This window comes from Rhinolophus hipposideros (assembly GCF_964194185.1).
Source record: "Rhinolophus hipposideros genome assembly, chromosome: 13".
Lineage (NCBI taxonomy): Eukaryota > Metazoa > Chordata > Mammalia > Chiroptera > Rhinolophidae > Rhinolophus > Rhinolophus hipposideros.
In genome coordinates, this window is record NC_138059.1 from 73,886,295 (window position 1) to 73,910,893 (window position 24,599).

Genomic DNA, 24,599 nt, shown 5'->3' on the forward strand with positions numbered 1-24,599 from the left:
ACACTGGCTATGAGGGTGCTCAATGAACTTAAGGGGAAGAGGAGATGAACTCAGTGAGAATTTTAACAAAGAGATAGGAAACATAAAAAAGAACTAGTTAGAAATGAAGAATACAATAACTGAAATTAAGAATATATCAGTTGATTAGATGAAGCAGAATATTGAATCAGTGATTTGGAAGACAAGGTAGTGGAAAACACCCCATCGGAACAGCAAAAATAAAAAAGAATCCAATAAAATGAGAGTTTAAGGGGCCTCTGTGCTACCCTGAAGCATACCAACATTCACATCGTAGGTGTACCAGAAGAAGAGAGAGCAAGGGATTGAAAACCTAGTTGAAGAAATAATGACTGAAAACTTCACTAACTTGGTGAAGGAAATAGACATACAAACCCAGGAAGTACAGAGAGTCCCAAACAAGATGAACACAAAGAGGCCCACACCAAGACACATCATAATTAAAATGCCAAAGGTTAAAAACAGAGAAAATCTTAAAAGCAGCAAGAGAAAATCCCTTAGTTACCCACAAGGGAGCTCCCATAAGACTCAGCTGATTCCTCCACAGAAACTGCAGGTCAGAATGGACTGGCACAAAATATTCAAAGTGATGAAAAGGAAGAACCTACAGCCAAAATAACTCTACCCAGCAAAGCTATCATTTAGAATCCAAGAACAGATAAAGAGCTCCCCATACAAGACAAACCTGAAGGAGTTCATCACCACTAAAGCAGTATTACAAGAAATGTTGAAGGGAACTCTTTCAGAAGAAGTAGAAGAAAAGATAAAAAATATGAATGCTAAAATGGCAATAAGTACATACCTGTTAATAATTACTTTAAATATAAATGAATTAAATGCTCCAATCAAAAGACATAGGGTGGCTGAATGGCTAAGAAAACAAAACCCTTACATATTCTGCCAATAAGAGACCCACTTAAGATTGAAAGATGGACTGAAAGTAAAGAAATGGAAAAAGATATTTCGTGAAAATGGAAAAGAAAAAAAAAAAAAGCTTGGGTAGCAATACTTATGCGAAACAAAATAAACTGAAAACAAAGGCTATAACAAGGTACAAGGACCCAGCAGTTCCACTTCTGGGTAGTTATCCGAAGAAAACCAGAACACTAATTTGAAAAGACACGCATCACTATGTTCATTGCAGCATTATTCACAATAGCCAAGATGTGGAAACAACCTGTTTCTATCTGTAGATGAATGGATAAAGAAAGATGGCACGTATATTCAATGGAGTATTACTCAAACATAAAAAAGAATGAAATCTTGTTACTGTGACAACATGGATGGGCTTAGAGGGTATTAAACTAAGTGAAATAAGTCAGACACAGACAAATACCATATGATTTCACTCATGTGGAATTTAAAAAACAGTAAATGAACAAACAAAACTTACAGAGAACATTTGGATGGTTGCCGGATTGGGCGGGATTTGGTGAAATGAATGAAAAAGGGGAAGAGATTAAGATGTGCAAATTGTCAGTTATGAAAATAGGGATGTAAAGTACAATACAGAGAATATAGTCAATAATAATGTAATAGTTATGTGTGGTGTCAGATGGGTACTGGATTTATCCGGGGGATCAATTTTTAAGTTACATAAATGTCTCATCACTATGTTGTACACCTAAAACTAATACTGTATGTCAACTCTAATGGAAAAAACAAAACAAAAAGTTGTAATAAAGACATTTACAGTATAATGGGGGAGATAGAAAAATATACACGGTTAGAGTGCTATGAAACACACAGCAACTAAACAGTCCAAAACGGGAGAGATGACTCTTGAGCTGAATCTTGAAAGATGATTAGAAATTAGGTCAATGAACAGTGAGGAAGTAAAATTGCAGGAAATTAATGGGCACCAGTTCCAAGGGTGTTATAAGCCGTGGTAGTTGGAGGAAGCATAAGGTTAAATTCAACAAGGCTTTTGATTACTTCAGTGAAGAGTATATGCAAATGTTTGTTGATTTGAGTAAGGGTGATAAATTTGTATTAATTATAAAATTGATAGAACAGATGGGTTACAGAGTAATTTTGAGAGCAAGGCATTCACATTGTTTGGAAATGATTGGATATTGGCAGTAAAAAGAGAACCTAGAGATGGATCAGGGTTTTAGAACTGTTACAGGATAAACAGGCATATTAAGAATTTGAAGGGGCCGGCCCGGTGGCTCAGGTGGTTGGAGCTCCATGTTCCTAACTCCGAAGGCTGCCGGTTCAATTCCCACATGGGCCAGTGGGCTCTCAACCACAAGGTTGCCGGTTCGATTCCTCGACTCCCACAAGGGATGGTGGGCTCCGCCCCCTGTAAATAGCAACGGCAACTGGACCTGGAGCTGAGCTGCGCCCTCCACAACTAAGACTGAAAGGACAAGAACTTGAAGCTGAACAGCACCCTCCACAACTAAGATTGAAAGGACAACAACTTGACTTGGAAAAAAAGTCCTGGAAGTACACACTGTTCCCCAAAAGTCCTGTTCCCCTTCCCCCAAAAAAATCTCAAAAAAAAAAAAAATTTGAAGAGTTTATTTGAGCAAGAATCTATTCGAATGGAATGTCAAGCAGGAAGCGGTTAGGAGTGCCCTGTGGCCAGGAGCCAGGGGAAAGATTTGTAGAGAAAGTGCCAAAGCAGAAAAGAGAAATTATTTGACTGGCTATAGCTTGAACCTAGTTGGCTGTTTGAACTTGGTTGTTTTGCTTAGCGTTTTGATTTCAACACCTTGTGGCATTCAGGCATAGATTTTTGGTTTGATTATGTAGGTCCCCATCACATTAGAGGCAGCAATGCCTCAAATTGCCTCCTTGTGTAATTAATTTAACAGTGCTTAGAAAATGAAAATGATGTGTGTGGTGCATTTCAGTGTAAGATTTTTGAGATAATTTAATTGTAAAGCAGAGAGATTGTCCATGTAATTGTTTGAGAAGAATAACACTTAAAAATAAAAAATACAGTTGACTATACTCATTATACACGAGACAGTGAGATTGGTTAAAGTAGGAAGAGAATGAATTTATGAAAGGGGAGATGTGAGATATGTTTCAAAAAGAAGTCAAGAAAAGAGGTCTCAATTTGTATTGCTGGAAAAGAAGAGGTGAAAACTGGAGGAAGGAAAGCAGAACCAAAAGGCTTGGGAAAAATTAATGTATTTACCGCCTCTGGTTGAAAATCTGAAATTGGGTGGAGATAATTAGAGTTGGGTATTAATACTGACTTAGGAAATATGGCATTTTGAAGATAAATACATTTTCCTCATGAAAACCACTTCAGTGGTCCTCCTGTGAAGTGCCATATGTCATGCACTGAGAGGAACTTTGAAACTGACTGAAAGTACACAAAGATGAAGACAGAAAGATGAGGTTATTAGATCCCGTGGTTAGATAGGCCTTGTGAGATTAAAATAAGCACCCAAACTCTAGTCAGAGGTTCAGAGGTCCCTGTGGGGGCCCATCCTTATTTGTCCTTTGGGAGGTATGGCAAGTGCTCTTCAAGTCACTGGAGTGGCTCTGTTTAGAAGGGCTGTTCTTTTTCCCCTGGTGGCACTTGTAAATTATCAGGAGGGTGACGTTCTTGTGTTTTGTATTCAAGAGGATTAATCAGTGATCGCAGAGATTCGGAGTAAGGTTCTAAGTAAAGTACAAGTCAACATGGAAGGGCTGTTCTAAGAACGCCGCAGGCTGCTATCCCACACGGTTCAAAGTGGAAGCGTGCATTGAGATCCTGCTGCCCAACTTATGTGAAGGTGGAGGGCAGGGCACGGTGGTTGAGGAGAGATCCTGGGAAGAAAAGGCCTGTGGGTGACACGATCGGAAGGTAAAGTAACGTTGGCATTGCATTGTTAACACTGAAAACCATTGCACTTCGCCTGTTTCCCTGAAATATGGTGTGATAGTTCTGTGCAAACAGAAAGTAGTGGTGCTATTGCCACTAGGTGCTGCTGGGACCCAGAGCTACAGGGAGTGAGGGTGCTGAGGGAGGTGGACAGATACTAAAGGGGCAGAGAGAACCGTTGGGGGATTGTGAGCACAGTAGGGCTCCGAGTCTGGGTGGTCATCTGTGCTAATCAGTGGGAGGGAGATTGGCCAGCACTTGCTGGCAGAGGTGTGGAGACCGGTGTGGGAAGAACAGTAGGATTCAGTGTCCTTAGGAAGCTATTCAGGAAGTTGGCAGTGTCTTCAGAGCCTTAGGAGACCACAGCGGTGATTATTCGGAGAGTTTGGTGAAAGTGAGCGGTTCTCAGGGCTGCACTGAGAAAGCTTCCTGTGCTCTTGTCTTCCCCAAACGCACTTGCAGTCCAGTGGTGTGACCTTGGGGCCTAGTGGGGCGCCGTCCCTGGAAAGTGGATTTCCCCCTTCTGAATGTTTGGGTCATACAGAAATGTAAATCTAACAGAATTATGCTTTACGATCACAGGATTCCACTAGAAAAATCTCTTTGAGTTACATTTAAAAAGATGTCTATGCAGTAGAGCCATGCCCTGGTTTACTGCGGTTACCAGACACCCTTCCAGGTGGACCCAGAACTGCGGGGTTTCCCAGGGAGCAGGACCAAAACCTGGATGAGCTGTCACCCTCTTGTTTACTGTCTCATTTTGTAAACTCCTTGCAGTGACCAAAGATATCTTCTGTAAATGTTCTCTACATATAGGAGTGATTGGTTTCAAATCAGATTCCATAGTTTGAGTTCGTATTTTTATGAAATACTTATTTTCTGCTTTAGAGTTGCAGAATCTTGCATATTTTAGGGCAAGGGAGGCTGCTTGGTTCATCTCTATCTTTGCCACGTTCACAGAGCTCTAAATTTTGTGCTGATGATACAATAGCTTTGCTGAATGCAGGCTTTCTAACCTTGTAAGTTCCATGTTCATTAGACTAAGCTTCTCTAGCACCTGATATCTACCATCCTGTCTTTTCCTGAGCTGGTTCCTGTGTGTTGATATTGTCTTCTAGACTTGATATTGAAGTTGGGACTTTGTCCTTTGCCGTCTTCGTGTTCTTGCCATACCCACTTTACAGACTAAGCAGTCAATAAGTATGTTATTAATTGATCCAGGCAGATAGATATGTGACAGTATTTCTCTGGCTTTTCCAAGTGTTAATGTATTGTGTGCAAGATGGATCAGGTCTGTTGTTTTTCAAAATGTTGCTTCCTGACTTAAGAATGACATCTGAAAGTAAACAGGCAACGAAGATCTTGTAAGTGTGATGGTTTGACAGTCTGTAACCTTGGAGGAATGCAAATGTAGTTTAATATCTATGTTAAGGACTCCATTCTTTGCAGCTGAATAAAAAAGAACCTTTATTTGGCATTTTTAAAGGGTTGAGCTGCACGTAATCAGTTTCTGTATAAATGGCCATATGCTCCGGGCATAGGTTATGACCTAAATTCATTTGGATGCGTAACGAATTTGCTTAAAGTCTGTTAAAACTCAGGCTTTGTTTTCTCTTTTGCCATGCTTCTTGGTCACCCAGCTGTTGAGTGGCAGGATCGGAAATGAAATCCACATGGTCTGCCTCCAGAGTTGGCTCTTGCAAACTTTGTGCCGCTTTCTCTCCCACCATTTGCTCCTCTTCATAATCCCTCTCCCGGTTATGGCCCCATCATCTACCCAGGTAGTGAGGTGGCAACTTTTAGTCTTTCAGAATGCTTTCTAACCCTCAGCTCTTCTGTAACCGTCTGGTCAAAGGACTGATACAAATCCTCTGATTTTTTTGTTCACACTACCAGTGCTTTGGTTCAGATAAATGCGTTTTAAATTGAACGCCATTGCTGCCCAAGTTATTCTTCTAGAATGTAGTTCTGGTTATTGAAATCTCTCAGTGTCTATCAGTTGCCTTCAGGATAAACTTCAAACTATGCTTGGTATATTTTGAATGCCACATAAACCATTCCCTAGGCTCCTGTACGGTTTCGGTTGCCTGCTTGCTCCTCGCCTCATCACGTCACACTGTCCTTGCATTCCATTTCCCAGCCGTTCCAGCAGCTCTCTGCGTGCTCGCTGCTCTCCGTCATTGGAGACGCAGTTCACGTAAAGGTTGCCTTTGAACCTTGTCCTGATTCCTGAAGGTTGGAGTCTCCACTTTCTCTTGGGTGCCCCTGTGTACTGCTTGACCTCCTGCATTTGTTTCAGGAACTCAAAAGCTCTTTATTTGTTCACAGGTTTGTCTCCTCACTAGACTATGAGCTCCTTGAAAGAAGGCATCGTGTCTTACTCATCTGTATATCCCCAGTGTCTAGCACAGTTCCTGGTACAGAGTAAGTGATTAACAGTTCTTTTCACACTAATTTAATTGTCCAACTCGATGCATGTTGGTAGTTTATTATACCTGTGTAGACCTGATAATATGTGGTCATTAAAAAAAGGGCCATAGACTTTTAACACTTCTGAGGTTCAATTTCCTCATCGATAAAATGGGAAAGTACCTCCCTACTCATACCGTTATTGTAATGCTTAAAGACTACATACAGCAGTATGTCATATTATTCTATGTGCCATACAACTTTATTATTAAGTGAAGTGTGGGAACTAATTGTTTGTTGAAATTGATAATTTTATTTGTTGTGTATCTTCCCTTTCAAGGCAAGATGGTACCATTTTCGAACCATGTCCACCATGTTTTGCAGTTTAAAATTGCAGTTACTAGTTACCAGAGTCATGCAGTTGTGAGTGGGAGGGTTGGTTTACACGAAACAAAGGGAGAAATACCTTAGGGGTGGGACCTGGGGGCAGAAAGTGGTAGAGTGAGCAATCTTTTACCTAGTTGGCATTGTTTCTCAGTCTGCATAGTGTTTCAAACTTCACAGTTCTTTTCGAGTAGCTAATCCTATGCCTTGTTTCCTTTATTCTCCGCAATTGCCTTCCTGGCTAACTCACTAACAAAGCCCCTCAATTTTCTTTTAATCTCCCTCCCACTGACATAATATCTCACCTATCTGTGGGTCCCTTGTGTACTGTTCAGAGTCTTTCCTGGAAAACCAGTTACACTGTGTGAAAGCAGTGCTTTCCCTTCCTTTCCTTCTGCCTCCCGTGCATTGTTGAAATGTTTAAGTCATGTGACTTGAACATCCCAATTTCTATGTTAACATATGGAAGTTAATACTAAGAGCAGGCATTTGAGAGCTAGCTGCTCAGTGTAAACTGGGTCAGTGCCGGCAGTTAGAGTTTCCGTGAGCGCCTCTGTAACCCCATATTCCTGTCTCCCCAACCCCTGAAGGAACTGCTATTCTGAGTGTGTTTTGATCTCCTCTTTTTGTTTAATGGTATTACCATAAATATATCGAGTTTAATAGTTTTTATGTTTATAGGCCTTTTAAAGCTTGAGCAAATGGTATAATATTTTATTATAGAGGAAAATCTAATTTACAAATCTGTGTGCATTTCTAAGAAGACATTCAAGCATCATAAAAGAATACATAGAAAAATCTTAGTGTGCACATTTAAATTTATAACAAGAATATAGTTGTGAAGACTTATTTTTGGACTGTGTGGCTATTGCTGTGTGGCTACTACATACAAAGTAAAGCTCCTTGTCCAGAGTGCGGAATGTCGCAGAGGCATTCCCACACTAGTTTGTGCTGACGTGTTTCGGTTAGAGTCCTAGCGTACTCCCTGGAAGTGACAGCTTTTCACTGGTTGGCCCTTTGATCTCAGATCTTCAGTGGGCTTCATTCAGTGTGTGTTGATCAGACAGCCTGAGACTCAGGGTCCACAGTGCTCATGTTTCTGGAGTTCTTCTTCAATCATGAATCATGGCATTTTCAGAGAAGTGCAGAGCAGAAGACAGATCATGATAAACACCACAGAAATTCATTTCTTTCTTGTCTTTAGGAGTTGGAGGCACCTTTGGATGGCCTCAGCGTAGAGTGTACGTCTTGGAGGTGGGACTAGGGAGAGGCAGTGTTAATCCTCAGAGCCCTGTTTGTCTGTCTTTTTCATTCACTGTTATGTTCCTAAGATCCATGTATGTTGTTGTCTAAGCTACACCTACTGCATTCCTCCTCCTGCTGCATGATGCCCCGTTATCTGAGTTAGCCGAGTGCACTGAATGGCTTTCTATCCACGGCCCTTGCAGTATTGTTCGAGTTTATGTTTATGAGGAATGCTTATACTTGGCACATAAATAGAAAATTTTTATAGTCTATATCTAGAATTGCTCATTGAAGGATTAGCAAGTTTTCAACTTTGCATGATAATGCCACATTGCTTTCAACAATCTTGACACCTACCATCAAGATTTTATCAATGGAAACACCTAGTACCAGTGTCCAAGAGCCACCACTGTTTTGGCCATTATTTAGTACTGGCAAAATTTCCAGTGAGTTGAAAATATCATCTCATGTGGTCTTAACTTCTATTTCTCTGATGAAGCACGAGATTCTGTATCTTTTCATGTAATTATTGGCCTTACAAATTTCCTTGTCTGTAAAGTTCCTTTTTGGGTTTTTGCCCATTTGCCTACTGTGTTGCCTTATTTACTGTAGTTCTTATATAGTTTAAATATTACTCTATAATTAGTTTTGTGTTTTATAAATATCTCCCAGTTTGTGTCTGCCTTTGGTTTCCTTATGATGTTTTGTGACAACTTCTTGCTTTCACATAGTCAAAATATTCACTCTTTTCTTCTTTGGTTAGTATGTATGTTTAAGAAATCCTTCTGTTCTAGGAAGACACGAAACAATAATTTTCTGCTGTAATTTCTTCTAAACGTTTTAAAGTTTGCCTTTCGCACTTACATCCCCAGTCCACCTTGAATTGAGTTTGTATATGATGTGTGGTAGGGACAGTTTCATGTTTTCCATACGTTATAGATAACTTCAGGACCATATAATGGTCCCTCCTTTCCCAGAGATCTGCATTGCTGCATCTGTCACATGAGTGTGGCCTGACACACTGGTCCGTTTGTTTCATTGACTCTTCCTCAGTCTCACCAGTTGTGGTTTTAGTGTTTCTAAAAATTCCGACTTTATTGATGCTCTCTGTTACCTTTTTCTTTTACTTCATTAGTTTCCCCTACTTTTCTTTGCTTTTACTCTGTTATTCATTTTAACGTAACAGATTGTCTTGTTAACTCATTAGTTTTCAACCTTTCTTCTTTTTCTAGTGGAAGTCTGTAAGGCTATCGATGTGCCTCTAACTTAATGTATCCCACAAATTTTCATAATATGGTATTGTTGTTATTCAATTCCTAGCATTTTTAGAGAAATTTCTAATATTGATATTGGTTCATTAATTATGACAAATGTCGCATACTACTTACTGTAAGATGTAATAACGGGAAACTAGGTCTGGGGCATGTGCAATCTCTACTATTTTCACAATTCTTCTTAAAATCTGAAATATTCTACAATACAGAGTTTCAATTCCAGTGGGTTCTTTTTCAAATAATGCAGTGCCGTTTTCGTAGCCTCTTATTGCTTGACCATGTTTTATTTTATCTTTTTTTGCTGAAACTAATTTTTAGAAGTTTATATTTGGTAGTCCTTGGAGGGTTGGAAACTGGTATTTTTTGTTTCTGCTGACTCATTCATGGTGGCTTGTTCTCTGTAAGTTTGATTTTTTTAAATATAGGTTCATATTGGCTTCCCTTCGTCCTGGTGATTCCAGTGGCTTCTGTGGGGTGTCTTCCTGAGATCCTATGCATATAGTTCTGCTGTGAGCAGAGGTTCCTAGGGTTGGGCTCTTGCTCCTGGGAGGGGGCAGGGTCTCAGCTCCCTCCCCTGGCAGCGACCCTGTGTCTCCAGGCCCCAGTGCCTCTATCTGCCTGCACGTCCAGGGCAGTGCTCTAATTAAACAAAATTGTTCTGCTTACTGCTCACCATTCCCTTACTTCAACTAACTTTTTAAAAGTGGGTTTTTTTGTTTTGGTTTTTTTTTGGCTACCATTATACGGAGTGAGAGCGAACTTGATAATTTCATACTTCTTGAGAACATAACAGTGTTTGAAGAGTACATTGGTTTTAATTTATCCAGGATCTGTTTGCATTAAAGCAGGAAGACCTTTCAAAATATCTACAAACCAGACTGCTAGCAACTGCAAAGCCACAGTTTCCACTGGTTTCTCATATAGACATGACAGCGGATATAAACATGACAGCTGTGGGTCGTCGCAGTCCTTGAGCCCTTTTTCTCATCTGCAGGATGAGTGTTGGCCTGAATGACGTTTTAGAACATGTGACTATGTGTTAATTAGAATCGGATACTCATAGTGAGCAGTTTATCTTGTCTTTTTACACAAACACAGACACGCACACACAGATACATAGCGTTTGCAACTATAAGTAAGTGAGAAAGTAGAATGATTTTAGAGCGCTGGGCTCCTTAAGTTAGAGAAGACTCCAAATGGAGCCTAGAAAAGACTACAGACAGGGAAAAACAGGCTAGACATCAGTATTCATTAATATTTCTCAATCTTGCCCAGAATGTTCTGCTTTATGTTTAGTTAGTTAATGGTAGATAGTTTAGCCTTAAAGTATTTGTCATGCAGAAGAAAACTGAAGTAGCTCTGCCTTGTAGTTTATTTAAAAAGTAGAAATTGGGATGGAGGAGTGAAGCAGAACTTGAAAAAAAATATAAAAAGAAGCATGCAAGGTTTACTTAGGGACATGCCGACTGATACGGTATATTGACCTGAACTAGGTACTAGGTTGGAAAACTACGATACAGGGCATTGTTGGGACAGTTGATGAAATTGTAGGATGTGTATTGGATAATAGTAATACCTACACTAGTTAAATTCCTGAATTTGGTCACTGTACTGTGGTTATTTAAGAGAATATTTTCATTCTTAGGAAATGCACACTAAATATTAAAGGGTAAGGGGAGAACTACTCAGGTGGTTCAGATAACACATGCATATTATAATATTATAATATGTAATAAAATAGGTTACAATTATGTGTATGTTTATTTTATTGATAAATCATGTAACACATGAATTAAATTTTTTATAGGTTTGAGTTGAATTTTGGGACATGGCCACTGCTTCACCAAGGTCTGATACTAGTAATAACCACAGTGGAAGGTTACAGTTACAGGTAACTGGTAAGTTATTTTTATAAGTTAAAATCATGATTCCCAGGTGAAAATTCTTTTACTTCTAATTCAGCAGATTTTTTGCATAAGTATCTTTTCTTATAGATTCATACTATAGTGTATTTGTTGCAACAGGCCAGAAAGGTAGACACCCTCTAAACGTATTTTACTTATTCAGTAAATATTTATACAACCTGTGCTTGATGTAGAGAAGATACATCCTCTTTGATGGTGGGAGAATTTGGATATTGGAATAAGCATCAATGAGTTGGTTCTTAACTATTTATTAGGATGGAGAAGGAGGCTGAAGGCCTTTCCTCCATTTAGCCATCCATTCAGTCAGTGGGCCAGTATTTGTTCAGCAGAACGACATACACGTATATGAAATCACAATGCCCTAGGTCTCCCGGAAGTTACAGTGGTGAAACAGGTCGTTTTGTGTGGACAGTTCCTGTGCATGGTCGTCATTAACTGGGTCCATGGGGACTCAGGTATCTCAGGTGTGCTTGGGATTGGAGGGGGCCTGTGGATTTACAGAGGACTCAGAGGGGGACACTTTAACTCCCGCAGGAGGAATCGCTTTCATCTCAAATGAGGTTGGCAGCACAGAGCATTGAGGGCGAGGGGACAGCATTTGCAAAAGCATGGAAGGGCCATGGTGAGGGGCCTTCCGATCATGCTTTCTTCATGCTTGGAATGCGTGATTCAAGGAGAGTGGTCCTTAAGCCTTCAGTTTCACTTCTAGAAATTTATTTTTTTCTGTTATAGTCCTATAACAGATATTTATATTTTTATATAATTATAAAGTTTATAATTGATGAAGTATTAATATCACTTATAAAATGATAAACTATATCATTTATATAATTATTGTTTATGTTTATGTTATTTATATAACAATATAAATCTCTGCAACATAATTTCCTAGAAGTAATGCATCCCAGGGGGGATGCCAAAAAATGTAGACAAGTGGACACTGGTCAGTGTTGCTCAAGCGGTAGTTGGCTGTAATCAGAAGTGTCTGGACGCTGATGGGAACCACTTTGAGCAGCTCTGGTAATTGCAGGAGTCAAACGTGACTTGGATTCATCTTTTGTTATTGGAATATATTGAGTATTACAATTTTTATACAGTTTTCCTTTCTTAAAATGTGTGTACATTTTTTGGGGTACCCTCTGTATATAGAATGTGTATTATATGTTATATATAAATATGTACATATATAGAAATATAATATATATTATACATATTTTATATACTACATATGTGTGTGGAGAGAGAGTTAGTTTGTATAGCAAAAGACTGACGGTGGAATTCTAGGTGCATAGTGAAATAAAGTGAAATGAAAGAAATGAATCTGCACGCCAGTAGGAGCCAAGTTCTAAGACAGGATTGGTAAGTGAAAGAGCCGGTGTGGCATAGTGTGGGATGAGCTGTCACATGGACGTAGAGCCCGCTGTGTGCGGCTGTGCCTGGAACACTACATAGAAGATTTGCCCCAGGAGGGTGGGAGTCGGGTCGGGAAAGAAGAGGTGCGTGAGTTTTTACCGGAGTGCGGTGTGCACACGGGCGTGAGTTTGTACCCGGGTGCGGTGTGCCCACGTGCATGTTTGTACCCGGGTGCGGTGTGCACATGTGCACAAGAGCACGCAGAAGTGAATACTCTTCAATATTTTAGATTTCAGACTTTCTACAGGAAAGAGTCAGAAACAACGTACGAGATGTATAAAAAAGTAAGACTTGAGATTGAAAAGCTAATGGGCTGTTGTATTCACATTTAAATTATTAGCTGTTGTGTTTTTACCTTAATAGTTTCACTTTTGAAAAATTTTAATCATGTACCTTTTTCATGAGTGTTGTGAATTATGGATTTAACTTTATTCTTTCAAATGCTTCAACATTTATGGAATAATCTATCTTCGTTGATTTGGAATACCACCATTATCATACTCTAATACCTTATTTCTGTTCTTTTCACCTCTGCTCTTATATCACGGGCAAAACTGTTTTAATTATTTTATTTTATAGTACTTTAAAAATATATATTGGGAAAAATATCTCCCTGCCCTATTACTTTGCATTTTAAAACTTTCCTTCACTATTCTCTAATGTTCTTTACCTTTCATTTCGATTATAGAGTCCCCCTCCTTTTTCCTCTGTCACCCCTTTCAAAACAACCTGTTTCAGAAAGAATATTAATGTTTCCATTTTGATCATTTAAAAATAATGTATTAAATTGGAGGTAATTGAAACCATTCAGTGCTGAAACTTCCAACTCCAGGAATATATCATGTCATTTCCTTCACGTCTTCTGTCCGTCAGTAAAGTTTCATAGTTATCCTTAGGGTATCCTACACATTTCCTAAATTTATTACTAGAGTTTTGGATGGGGGGAATATTGTGATTGAGATTTTTAAATTAAATTCTCTCTCTATGCACACACACACACACACGACTCTCTTTTTCTGATAGATTTTTAATATTTATATAATCTTACATAGAGGACATTCTGTATATACCGTGAAAGGAATACTATTTTACTCAATGGGAAAATAAAATCTATGTATCCCACTAATTAAACTTCTTATTTGAATTCATGTTGTGTTTTGGTTATTTAAAATCATAGTACTCTAATTATTTACATGCAGATTTTTGGTCAGCCTACTGTAAAATCCTTGTGAGATTAAAAGTTAAATTTAAAAAAAATCGCTGTCCTTGCCTTGCCAGCATCTGGTATTACTGATGACTTTGCCAGTTAAAGGTACTCAGTGGGTGTATTTTGAATGTGTCTGCAGTTACTCAGGAGAGGGGACACTGCAGTCAGTAATAGTCACTCTGCGGGTGTCAGCCTTCGCTGATGGCAGCTGTGCTTGTCACGCCTTCCTCACCGTCCTAACATCAGGGACTGTTGGTCCTTGGTTTTTCAGATGAGGAAATCGAGGATCAGAGAGGTTCATTGACTTACTTAAGGTTAGATGGCTAGTAAGTGGCAGAGTTTAGATATGAACCCAGATGTGTCCAACCCAGTGCTTTTTCTTTCCTTTTTTTTTTAAGATTTAATTTTTTTAGAGCAGTTTTAGGTTCACAGCAAAACTGAGAGGAGGATACAGAGATCTCCAGGCAGCCCTGCCCCCACCCATGCACTGTCTCCCCATTATCATCACCCCCCAGGGTTATGATTATGACACGGACACATCATCATGCCCCAGAGTCCAAGGTTTCCACTGGGGTCACTCTTGGGTTTGGACAGATGTGTAGTGACATGGGTCCACCATTATGGCGTCACACAGAGCTGCCTCTCTGCCCAAACATCCTCTGTGCTCCCCTGTTCAGTCCCCTCTAGACCCCCAATCCCTGACAACCACTGATCTCTTTACTGTCCCCACAGCTCTGCCTTTTCCGGGATGGCACAGAGTCGGAAGCATGCAGTGTGCAGACTTTTCAGATTGGCTTCTCTCACTTAGTCACATGCACCTAAGTTTCCTCCGTGTCTTGTCGTGGCCTGATAGCTCGTTTCTGTCTAGTGCTGAATGGCATGCGCTGTCTGGATGGACCCCACTTTATGTACCCATCACCTACTGAGGACGTCTTGCTTGCTGCCAAGTTCTGGCGATTATGAATAAACTGATAAACATCCACGTGCAGGGTTTGTGTGGACATAAGTTTCCAACTCCTTTGGGTAAATACCAAGGAGCACACTTACAGGATCACATGGTGAAAGTATGTTTAGTTTGTAAGAAACCACCAAACTGTCCTCTAAGGTGGCTGTACCATTGTGCATTCCCGCCAGCACTGAGTGAGGGTTCCTGTGGCTCCACGCCTTGCCCGTGTTTGCTGTTGTCAGGGGTCTGGATTTTGTCCATTCTGATAGGTGTGCAGTAGCTCTCATTGTTGTTTTACTTTGCATTTCCCTGATGGCATGTGACATGGAGCAGTTTTTCATATGCTTATTTGCCGTCTGTATATCTTTGGTGAGGTGCCTGTGAAGGTATTTGGCCCATTTTTTAATCGGGTTGTTTGTTTTCTTGTTGAGTTTTAAATATATTTTAGACTACAGTACTTTGTCAGATGTATCTTTTGCAAATATTTTCTCCAATTCTGTGGCTTTTTTTCTTATTTTCTTGACACCCTTCATGGAGCAGAAATTTTTAATTTTGATGAAATGCTGATTATCAATTATTTCTTTCATGGATTGGGCCTTGGGTGTTAAATCTAAAAAGTCATGTTCACACCAAAGTGTGTACCACCAACATTCATAGCGGTATTATGTACAATTGCCAGAAAGTGAGACAACCCAAATGTGTATCAGCTGGTGAATGGAGAAGTAAAAAAGTGGTGTGTCCACACAGTGGAATATTACTTGTCAGCAAAAGGAATGAAGTTCTGGCACATGCTACCACCTGCGTGAACCTTAAAACGTGCTAAGTGACAAAAGCCAGTTACAAAAAAGCCACATGAAATATCCCGAGTAGGCAAATCTAGAAAGAAAGAAAGGAGGTTTACAGTTGATCCTGTAACAGTGTGGGGGTTAGAGGCACTGACCCTCCGAGGATAACTTCTGACCCCCCCAAAACTTAACTATGATAGCCTACTGTTGACTGGAACGTTACTGAAAATAGCCGATTAACATATTCTGTACGTATGTGTATTATATACTCTATTCTTAAAGTAAGCTAGAGAAAAGAAATGTTATTAAGAAAACCATAAGGAAGAGAAAATACATTTACAGTATTGTGTGTATTTATTGAAAAACATCTGCATATAAGTGGACCTATGTAGACCTGTATTATTCGGGGGTCAGCTGTAGTTACCTGGGGCTTCGGGGAGGGGGCTTGGGAGCAAACAGGAGGGTGGCTGCTTAATGGTATGGGGTGTCTTTTTGGGGAGATGCCTAGTTTTTCAAATTGATTGTAGTTGTGGTGGTACAGCCACCGTTGAATTACATAGTGTAAATGAGTGAACTATATGGTATGTGAATTATGGTAGAAACCAGTCAAAACTCACATGGTTCTCAGACGGTATCACACTCTCGTTCTACTGTTTGTTTCATTCTGTCAATGAAAAGAGTTTGGGTTGCACAAGAAGTACAGTTCCACTTTTATTGATGTATTAGCACAAAATACTGCTTTCTGGCTACATATATTCACTGGTGATTGTCATGTTTCTGTTAGTTTCTAGTGCCAAACTAAAAAGAAAAAAGAACTGGTTTGGAACAGCAATATATACAGAAGTAGCTGTAGATGGAGAAATGAAGAAAACAGCAAAATCCAGTAGTTCTTCTAATCCCAAATGGGATGAACAGCTAACCGTGTAAGTACCTTGTAAAAAAGAGTGCAGAAGCTTCAAAGGGGCATGTGCTCCTTGGGATTTTTTAAATTATTATTTTGTAGGGTAACTTCAAAATGATGACTTATTTTTCAGTATGAAGAAGCCTTTAAAGTATAAAAACATTGGGGGTTAATTTCATTTTCTTTACAGAGGAGGCATCAGTGGTTATTGCCTTTGCTTTATAAAGTACATTATTTCCATGTACTCATATTTTCTCTTACTGTGGTAAAAATATAGGGCATAAAATCAATTATTCTTCATTTTGGCATTCTGCACTACAGGGTTATAAATTTCTGTGTTTTAACCAGTGCCATCAATTGTCTAAAATCTATAGAAATATGTTCAAATAGAAATAATTATTGTGAAGTCTCAGACTCTTGGTATTACTGGTGTTTTGGTTCACCAATTACAAAAATTCTTATCTAGCTAGTGAAGTCCTAATGTGCTTCAAGGCAAATACTGTTTTTATAATTCAGGTAGTTTACTGTTTCATACAACATTTTTTCCTCAAATAAACTGAATCATGGCTTTTGAAAAATGATTGAAGTAAATAATTTAATTGGAATTATTGCATAGAATACTGGTATATCCTCCTACATTTTTGTTGTAACTTACCCTTTCAGAAATGTGACCCCACAGACCACACTGGAATTCCGAGTTTGGAGCCATCATACTTTAAAAGCAGATGCTTTATTAGGAAGAGCAACAATAGATTTGAAACAAGCTTTGTTAAAACACAACAGAAAGTGTAAGTTTTGGTCTACCCTTTGTTTCTTTAAAAGTTTATTTTAGATGCTTTGGAAGTAACCTGAAGCCCCAAAGCTAAAATACTAGTTTTGTATTTTAATGGAGAGCTTCGGTTATTGCCTGTGGCTGATGTTGCGTGCGACAGGAAATACTGTTTACTGCCGGTGGCCGTTCTCCATCCTACAGACTGAGAGCGTGACCACAGGCCCTCAGGATTTGCTCAAGAGCACAGGTACTTGCTGTTACGACCGGAACACAAGTTTTCTGATTCTTAGGTGCTCAATTTTGATTAGAAGTAATAGAAAACTGATATGACTCTAGGCGGCCTTATAGCATTTAAAAATACACTGATAATGGATCAAATTCTTGGCTGCCTTTATTCAGCCTCTTGGCTTAGCAGTTGATTCGGGTGTTAGTTATCAGTTGAATGAGCTCTAGTTAAATTTTGGAGTGTTGTGGGATTCATTTTTAAAAAGCAAAAACAAACCAACAAACACTACTTGTGAACTGAACACTAACCCAACAAAAACATGACAACCTAGTGATAATAAAGATACTCAGTACAAAAACATTTCCTGTCCCACCGTGCCATTAGAATTCACTCACGGGTCTAGGGGAAAGGTTATCAGTGAGAAGGTGTGACGTTTCTGAGGAGAGCTGTATCCAGACAGTGTTTGACCATTCCCTTAAGGGAACAGAATCTGTCTCCATGGAGAGAGGGCTCCGGGCGGTGGGGGTGTGTTCTGCTCCTGTGTGTAAGGGAGGGCGTGGGAGAGGAGTGCCGGGAGGAAGTAGGCTGAGATGTTAGGGCTTGTGGCTCTAAAGCAGAGAAGGCCGCTGAGAGCAGGTCTGCCTTTAGGGAGCCTTGGATCTGCAGGCCTGCGAAGTCCTGCATGGTGTCTGGCATGAATGGCAGACAGAATAAAGCCCACATTACAGAATAAAGACACATTACAGACAGAATAAAGGCACATTACAGTATGGAGGAGGGAGCTGGAACCAGGAGAAGTGTTTGTGGGGGCCTTGATATTCTCGGGTAATTTTAGGGATGCAGGGAATTGGTGTGGCCGTGTGGGGAATGTTATTGCAGGAATTTGAGTTGGCATATATGTAAACTAAATCGCAAACATGATGGAATTACAAGCAGCTTCAAAGTGCAGACTATTTTATTCATCTGTGTTTTTCAGTGCTTTCCATGATCAACAGCCAAAAGTTTAAAAAAATTCAAATGAAACCTTACAATGGAATCTTACTGTATGTAAACAGAGCGGTATTGGACCACACAAGTACATGCACGCACACGCTCACCTGCCCTGACTCTGGGTACCCCAGCAGTTCCTGAACTCGTTTCTGTGGAACCCTGGGTCTCAAACCAGTTTGGAAAACACTTGGCTAGAAGATCAAGTCCAACTCCTTAGAGTCTTAACTTAGTTTCTCTCATTTCCTGCTTCTGGCTTAGTTCTCCGAGGGTTCTGTCCAGCTAGTCTTCTAATTGTTGTTGTCAATAACTATGCATTTGCTTAGTGTGTTTTTGTATTTAATTCTTTAATGTACATGGAATTATTACGGATAAAAAGTGCATCTAAGTTAATATCTCCTGTTGCTACCCAGTTTCTCATAGTACGAATTTATAAAAAGTGCATAAAAAGTGCATCTTAGTTAATATCTCCTGTTGCTACCCAGTTTTTCATGGTACGAATTTATAAAAAGTGCATCTAAGTTAATACCTCCTGTTGCTACCCAGTTTTTCATAGTACGAATTTATAAAAAGTGCATAAAAAGTGCATCTAAGTTAATATCTCCTGTTGCTACCCAGTTTTTCATAGTACGAATTTATAAAAAGTGCATCTAAGTTAATACCTCCTGTTGCTACCCAGTTTTTCATAGTACGAAGTTTTCTTAGGGATGAATTTGGCCCACTTTCGTTTTGTGTCCGCTTGTCTAGCAGATCCTCCCTCCACCCCCTTTTTTTTTGTCTTGACAATGATGCAGGCTCTATGGTGAACTCATTCTTTTTGTCTAAATGCTATCGCAGTGTAACTTTTCCTGAACTGTCATTATCTTTCAACATGAACTTCCTTAAATGTGCCCTCCAGCCACTGGCAGAATTAGAAACAGACCCTGACTGTACTTAAGCCCAAAGATTGCCCTTAGCTGAATATCCGAGAAGGAACTGGCCATCAACGCCTACAGAGTACAGGAGCCAGCCTCCGTGAGCAGGGCTGGCGGACCTGTTCTGTAAATATGTCGGCTTCGCAGCCATGTGGTCTTCGTTGTACCCATTCAGCTCTGCCATGGCGCAGGAAAGCAGCCGTAGAAAACATGCACATGAGTGAGCATGGCTATGTTCAAATAAAACCTTGCTTACAGAACAGGCAGTGGGTCAAATTTGGCCTGTGGATTATGGTTTGCTGACCCTTGGAATGGAGGGTAGAGTAGAGGAGATAATGGCGGTAGGTTTTTGAACACCAATGAAAAATAGGAATCTGCAGATCCATAATATCCCAAGCAAGATGATAAAGAGAAAGTCATGCCTAGACACAAGAGTGAAATGCATAACACCAAAGACAAAAAAGCAGCTAGACATAAAAACAGGTCACTTGCAAAAATTTATAAATTAGAATTGCCGAATTAGCCATAATAGGAGAGGATACTAGAAAAATACCTTCAAAGAATTGAGAGAAGGTCATTATCAATATAAAACTGCATGCCTAACAAATTTTTTGAGGATGAGAATACAAACATTTACAGATTAAAGAATTTACCAGCAGGAGACCTACACTAAACAGATTTTAAAAGGCTGTTTTTTAAGAATCTACTCAAGCAGCTAAATATTTTAGGAACAAGAGCTAAATCTTCAAATTCCAGATACGTTAAGTGCAGAGAAACGACAAGAATGACAGAATAGGGGTCAATATAGTTTTCTCCAGGTGTGTGTTATTAGGATCAAGATAAATCTGAAATTCATGCTTTTGTACGGTGTGTGTGTGTGTGTTTGTGTGTGTGTGTGTGTGTGTGTGTGTGTATGCCTTTTGTACTGGCCCTAGTTTCTCTAATTGTTTTTGTGATGTGGAATGGAAGTGAGGTTTATAGTGGTACAAATGGTTGGGGTAGGTTTTCTATAGGGTCTTCTTTTATTTTGTGGTTCTTAATTGTTTGGCAAAGAATTCCTTTCCAGAGATTAGTAGTATTTCCAGAGTTCTTTTGTCTTATTTTTTTTGTGCTTGGATAATTAGTGTTTATGCTGGACCTTTGGTAAATGAAAAACGCAAACAGAACAAAACCCAAGACAAAAATCAAGGAGTTTATCTAAGAAGTAAAGTGAATTATAATTTCAAAAGGTACAGAAAGCCAGTGAAGATCAGATTGAAGTAATTGGCCTCATTTTGAATAACACAGGGATCACTAATGATTTTTACTATATATTCTGTGGGATAGAAGAAGTTGAAGCGAAATGATCTTGAGTTGAAGTAAGAACTAGATATCCTAATAATAGGAAGAAAACATCTGGCCTTATCTGAAAAAGAAAGAAATCTGTTGTCACAGTACTTAGCCGTGGAGCACTTCCTATGTCAGGTATGGGCCAAGAGCGCTGTGTGTGGTTTTGCATTTGTACCTGATGACGGTCCCTTGAGTGTGATGCTCTGGTTATCTCCATTTTGTGTTCGGAGACTGAGGCTGAAAGTAGTTGGACTGCTCACTAAAGTGCAGCTACAAGTAGCAGGGCCGAATCAGTAAGCAAACCGTCCGACTCTCACGCAAACATTTGGCTGTAACCCCAAGTCGTACACGGTCGCCTGGGCTGAAGAGCAGGTTGGGCACTTGCTGAGTCTGTCATCTGGGAGCATTTCTCTGTTCCCTGAGGTTTGTACTGTGCAAAGGAGCCACTCAAGAGGAAACTGAGCGCGTGCAGTGGGGGCGAGGACAGCGGGGAAGGGAGCCATCCTGCAGGGGGCTTCTGATACAAACGCCGATCCTCCCTCCACACGCAGCCAGGAAGTACTGCGCATCTGTAGTCTAACCTGAAACATTTCTGTATGTGGCCAACGCTTTTCAATTAGGATTTTTCTTTTCCAGTGGAAAGAGTGAAAGAACAGTTAAAACTGTCCTTGGAAAACAAGAATGGTGTCGTGCAAACTGGAGAGCTGACTGTCATACTGGATGGATTGGCGATTGAGCTGGAAAGCCTAACGAACTGCAGCTCACTTCCAACCAGTAAGCTGATCACTGGGTTGTTAAAGTTGGAAGGGAAAGCCTCAGGAAGTGCATGAAAACCCACTGTCTTTCTCTCTTGTTGTTCAGTAGAAATACAGCAAAATGGGGATGCCTTACATGAGAATGCAGAGCCTTCCTCCAGGACGACGACCAGGTAGGACGCCGTGGTGGAGTGTTTGTGCATCTCCTGGGACATTGCCCACATGCGAAGGTTTTAACTTTAACCTTTTCTTAGAATTCGCCATAGAATTTAAAATGTCATTCGATTGAGTTCCCGAGAAAGTCGTTTTTAAAAACATAACAGCTCTGTTGAGCTCTAATCCACATACATAAAATTCACCCTCCCAAGATGCCCACGTCAGGTCTTAGTGTCATCACACAGGTGTGTTACCTCCCCTCCCGCGTGCTCTCACGAGCAGGCTCTCCCCGCCTCGCCTCCAGCTCCTGCTGCCCACTGAGCTACGTCTGTTGCAGTGGTTGTGTCTGTTCTGGCCATTTCACATAAACGGAATCACACACTCTGACCTTTTGTGTGACTGGCTTCTTTAACTGAGTGTAAGGTTCATCCGTGTGGCCTGTGGCAGCACTTCTTTTTTCTTGTTGGAAATGGGCTTTTTAAAACCCGAGTGGGCCTGGTTTGTCAGTACAGAGTCAGATTGCGTGCGAAATGGGCATCTTACCGCTGTCTGAGCTGGCAGCTTCCTGAGCTCACTGGGAGAGAAATGCTGCCCAGATGTGGTCCTCCCTCCGAAATCATCCTGCCGTGTGAGAAACTCCCTCGCATGCACTCTGAGGGTAATTGATAGACGCTTTCTGTTAGAATCATTTAAATTGGGATAAAAGCATATGCTAGATGAGGCACAATGGAATGAACACATGAAATTATGAAAATATATTGCTGTAAAACTGACGTGGTGCATTTGAAGGAGCGTGCTAGTATGTGACCTTATTAATCTGCGGTCACTAATGTCACTCCTCCTTAATTGCCATTCAGTGATTCTTGTAGAGCATGTGAACAGGCAAGGATGTCTTCTGAGTATATACTTGGCTTAACTAAATATATCCAGCGTCCATATTATAATGTACATTGAGAAACTTAAGGACTGAAAGGGTACAGCAGTTAGGTTCATTAAAATGATGTAGTGATTTGCATGTCTGTTTTAGAAGGCTAGAGGCGCGTGCTTGCATCACTACCAGTCTGAAAGCTAATGTTACTGCATTGCACAGTAACACATTTTGCAGGACGATTCGTTCTGCAGCCCCACGAGAATGTCACAGTGGCTCTAACTTGGCCTGCTCGCTGCGTGGCTGGGGAGGGGTGTACAATCAGAATCACTTGGGAGTGATTTTCAGACTTGACCTGCCCAAACTTCCTCAACACATCTGATTCCAAAAGTACAGGTGACAAGGGGAGAGGAGCGTGGCCCTCGTCGTTTACTCATCAGGTACTTGCTGAGTGTTTGGAGCCAGGCACTCATCCCAGCCCTGTTCCCATGAGGTTTCCATTCTGGTGGGATCAGGGTGGATAGTGCACAACGGAGAATATGAGTTGGTTGGTGGGAGACAGCGACGAGAACTGGGACATCGGAACAGGACAAGTGACAGGAGTGGGAGGAAGCCTGTTTTAGAGAGATGCCTGGAAATCATCTCAGAGGAAGAGCCGTTCGAGCTAACGCTAAAAAGCCGACACCGAACCATTTATGCAGAGTTCTGAGGGAAGAGCGCTCAGGCAGAGGCCGTCCTAAGTGCAAAGAACCTAAATTTCTTTGTGGTTAATTTATGCTCTACAAATTCCTCTAACTCCAGAATACAAGTTAACTTTGAGGTAGTCGCATAGTCATTGTAATTCTACTGCCTCATATATAAAAACTTGTCGTAAACATCTGAAGGCCTTTCAGCATGTTTTCCTATTTAGTACAATCTATACAGTCCATCTGCTGTGACGTGAGCACAGGGAGTGTGAAGAACGAGCTCAGAGAAATTGGCAGGGTTAGGGGCCGAGTTTGAAAAGCTTTGTTGACTGTGGTAAGCCATCTAGATCTTATCCCAAGTACAGTGGATTGTAAGCGGGAGGGGACATGCGGCCAGGGTGTGTGGAAAGCTCTCCTGGTCACTCACACATCACCCAGCTCTCTAGCCACTACCAAGAAGAGTTAAAGTGTTTGCCATTGCAGTTCTTATTTGTAGTTAAGTTATACACCATCAATTCGTCTAAATCGATGGCGTAATACTTAGCCTTTGCTCATCATGTACTCATAATTTTAATGCCTAGTAATAATAATTTACCACCAACATCTGAAGACTGTTCCAGTATTCCATAAAATTGCAATAGTTTTAAATTGATTTTTGTAAGGTTCACAAGCATTTCGAAAATACTTTCAGAGTATTTAAAATAAAGATTGATCTTAGGCTTAAATATTTAAAATGTACACTTTGAACACTATTTTGACGGACTGAATTTATTTTGATTTAGCATATTTGTATTTTTTTGTATAGCTTTATCTGCCAGTATGGATGCACTTAGAACTGATAATAATTTAAATGTTTGCATAATAAAAGCATGCCGTATGTTTGTTCATTACTCTCTGTATCTGTCATTTTGCTGGAATATTAAGAACTCAGTAATGATTTCTTAGGAAAATTCTGGTGCAAAGCTGTTTAATTGTACTAAGTCTCTGAAGTGAGGCTTCTTCTCTCGAAGGCTGGCTGCTGAAGGCGCTAATGGAGTCAGCGACCCTGTGTGTACAAACCCCCCAGCGCAGAGCTCACGCTGTTCATGCGTGCTGAACGGAGACAGCATGCCGCCATGTCCATCTCAGGGCGCTGCCAGGCCCAAGAACACACCAGCTCCGGCCCCACTCGCGTCTGAGCCTGCCGACGACACTGGTAAGCACGGCTCTTTATGATGCGCGTGGAAACGAGAACTAAATTAAACTTAATGGATCTGTGACTACACTCTTACTTGCAGTCTTTCTTGATCTTCAATTCTGTGATAGGAATTTAAAAATTACAATACCTGAATTCTTTTGTTATCATTTTGAAATTTTCAAGATTATTTAGGAACATATGCCAAAAATCTATTAGTTTTGAGATCACAGCACATTTCACTAAGAAAAAGCTTCTATGATAGCTAGATTGTTAGGCTTTATGCCACAAAAAGTACTATTTAATTCATAATGTGGAATATGTTTCTAAAAGAATTTAAGCGAATTCATTGATTTATCAGTAATGAGTGGTTCCTTTAGCCTGTCTTTCAGTGCA

General features: G+C 40.3%; 1 protein-coding gene across 4 annotated transcripts in view; it reads left to right on the forward strand.

Annotated features, from left to right (window-relative positions):
• Positions 1–24,599, forward strand: part of WWP1 (WW domain containing E3 ubiquitin protein ligase 1) — a 76,702-nt gene that overhangs the window by 11,210 nt on the left and 40,893 nt on the right. The window contains exons 2-8 of one of the 4 annotated variants that reach the window (XM_081070959.1): positions 6,176–6,271; positions 10,967–11,057; positions 16,220–16,358; positions 17,000–17,124; positions 21,201–21,338; positions 21,426–21,492; positions 24,040–24,224. In XM_081070959.1, coding sequence (XP_080927085.1) covers positions 10,988–11,057; positions 16,220–16,358; positions 17,000–17,124; positions 21,201–21,338; positions 21,426–21,492; positions 24,040–24,224 — 724 coding nt within the window. In that variant the 5' untranslated portion in view covers positions 6,176–6,271; positions 10,967–10,987. Of the gene's footprint in view, positions 1–6,175; positions 6,272–10,966; positions 11,058–16,219; positions 16,359–16,999; positions 17,125–21,200; positions 21,339–21,425; positions 21,493–24,039; positions 24,225–24,599 lie in introns of those variants that run through there. The other 3 variants (XM_081070960.1, XM_081070962.1, XM_081070961.1) reach the window with 3 other exon arrangements.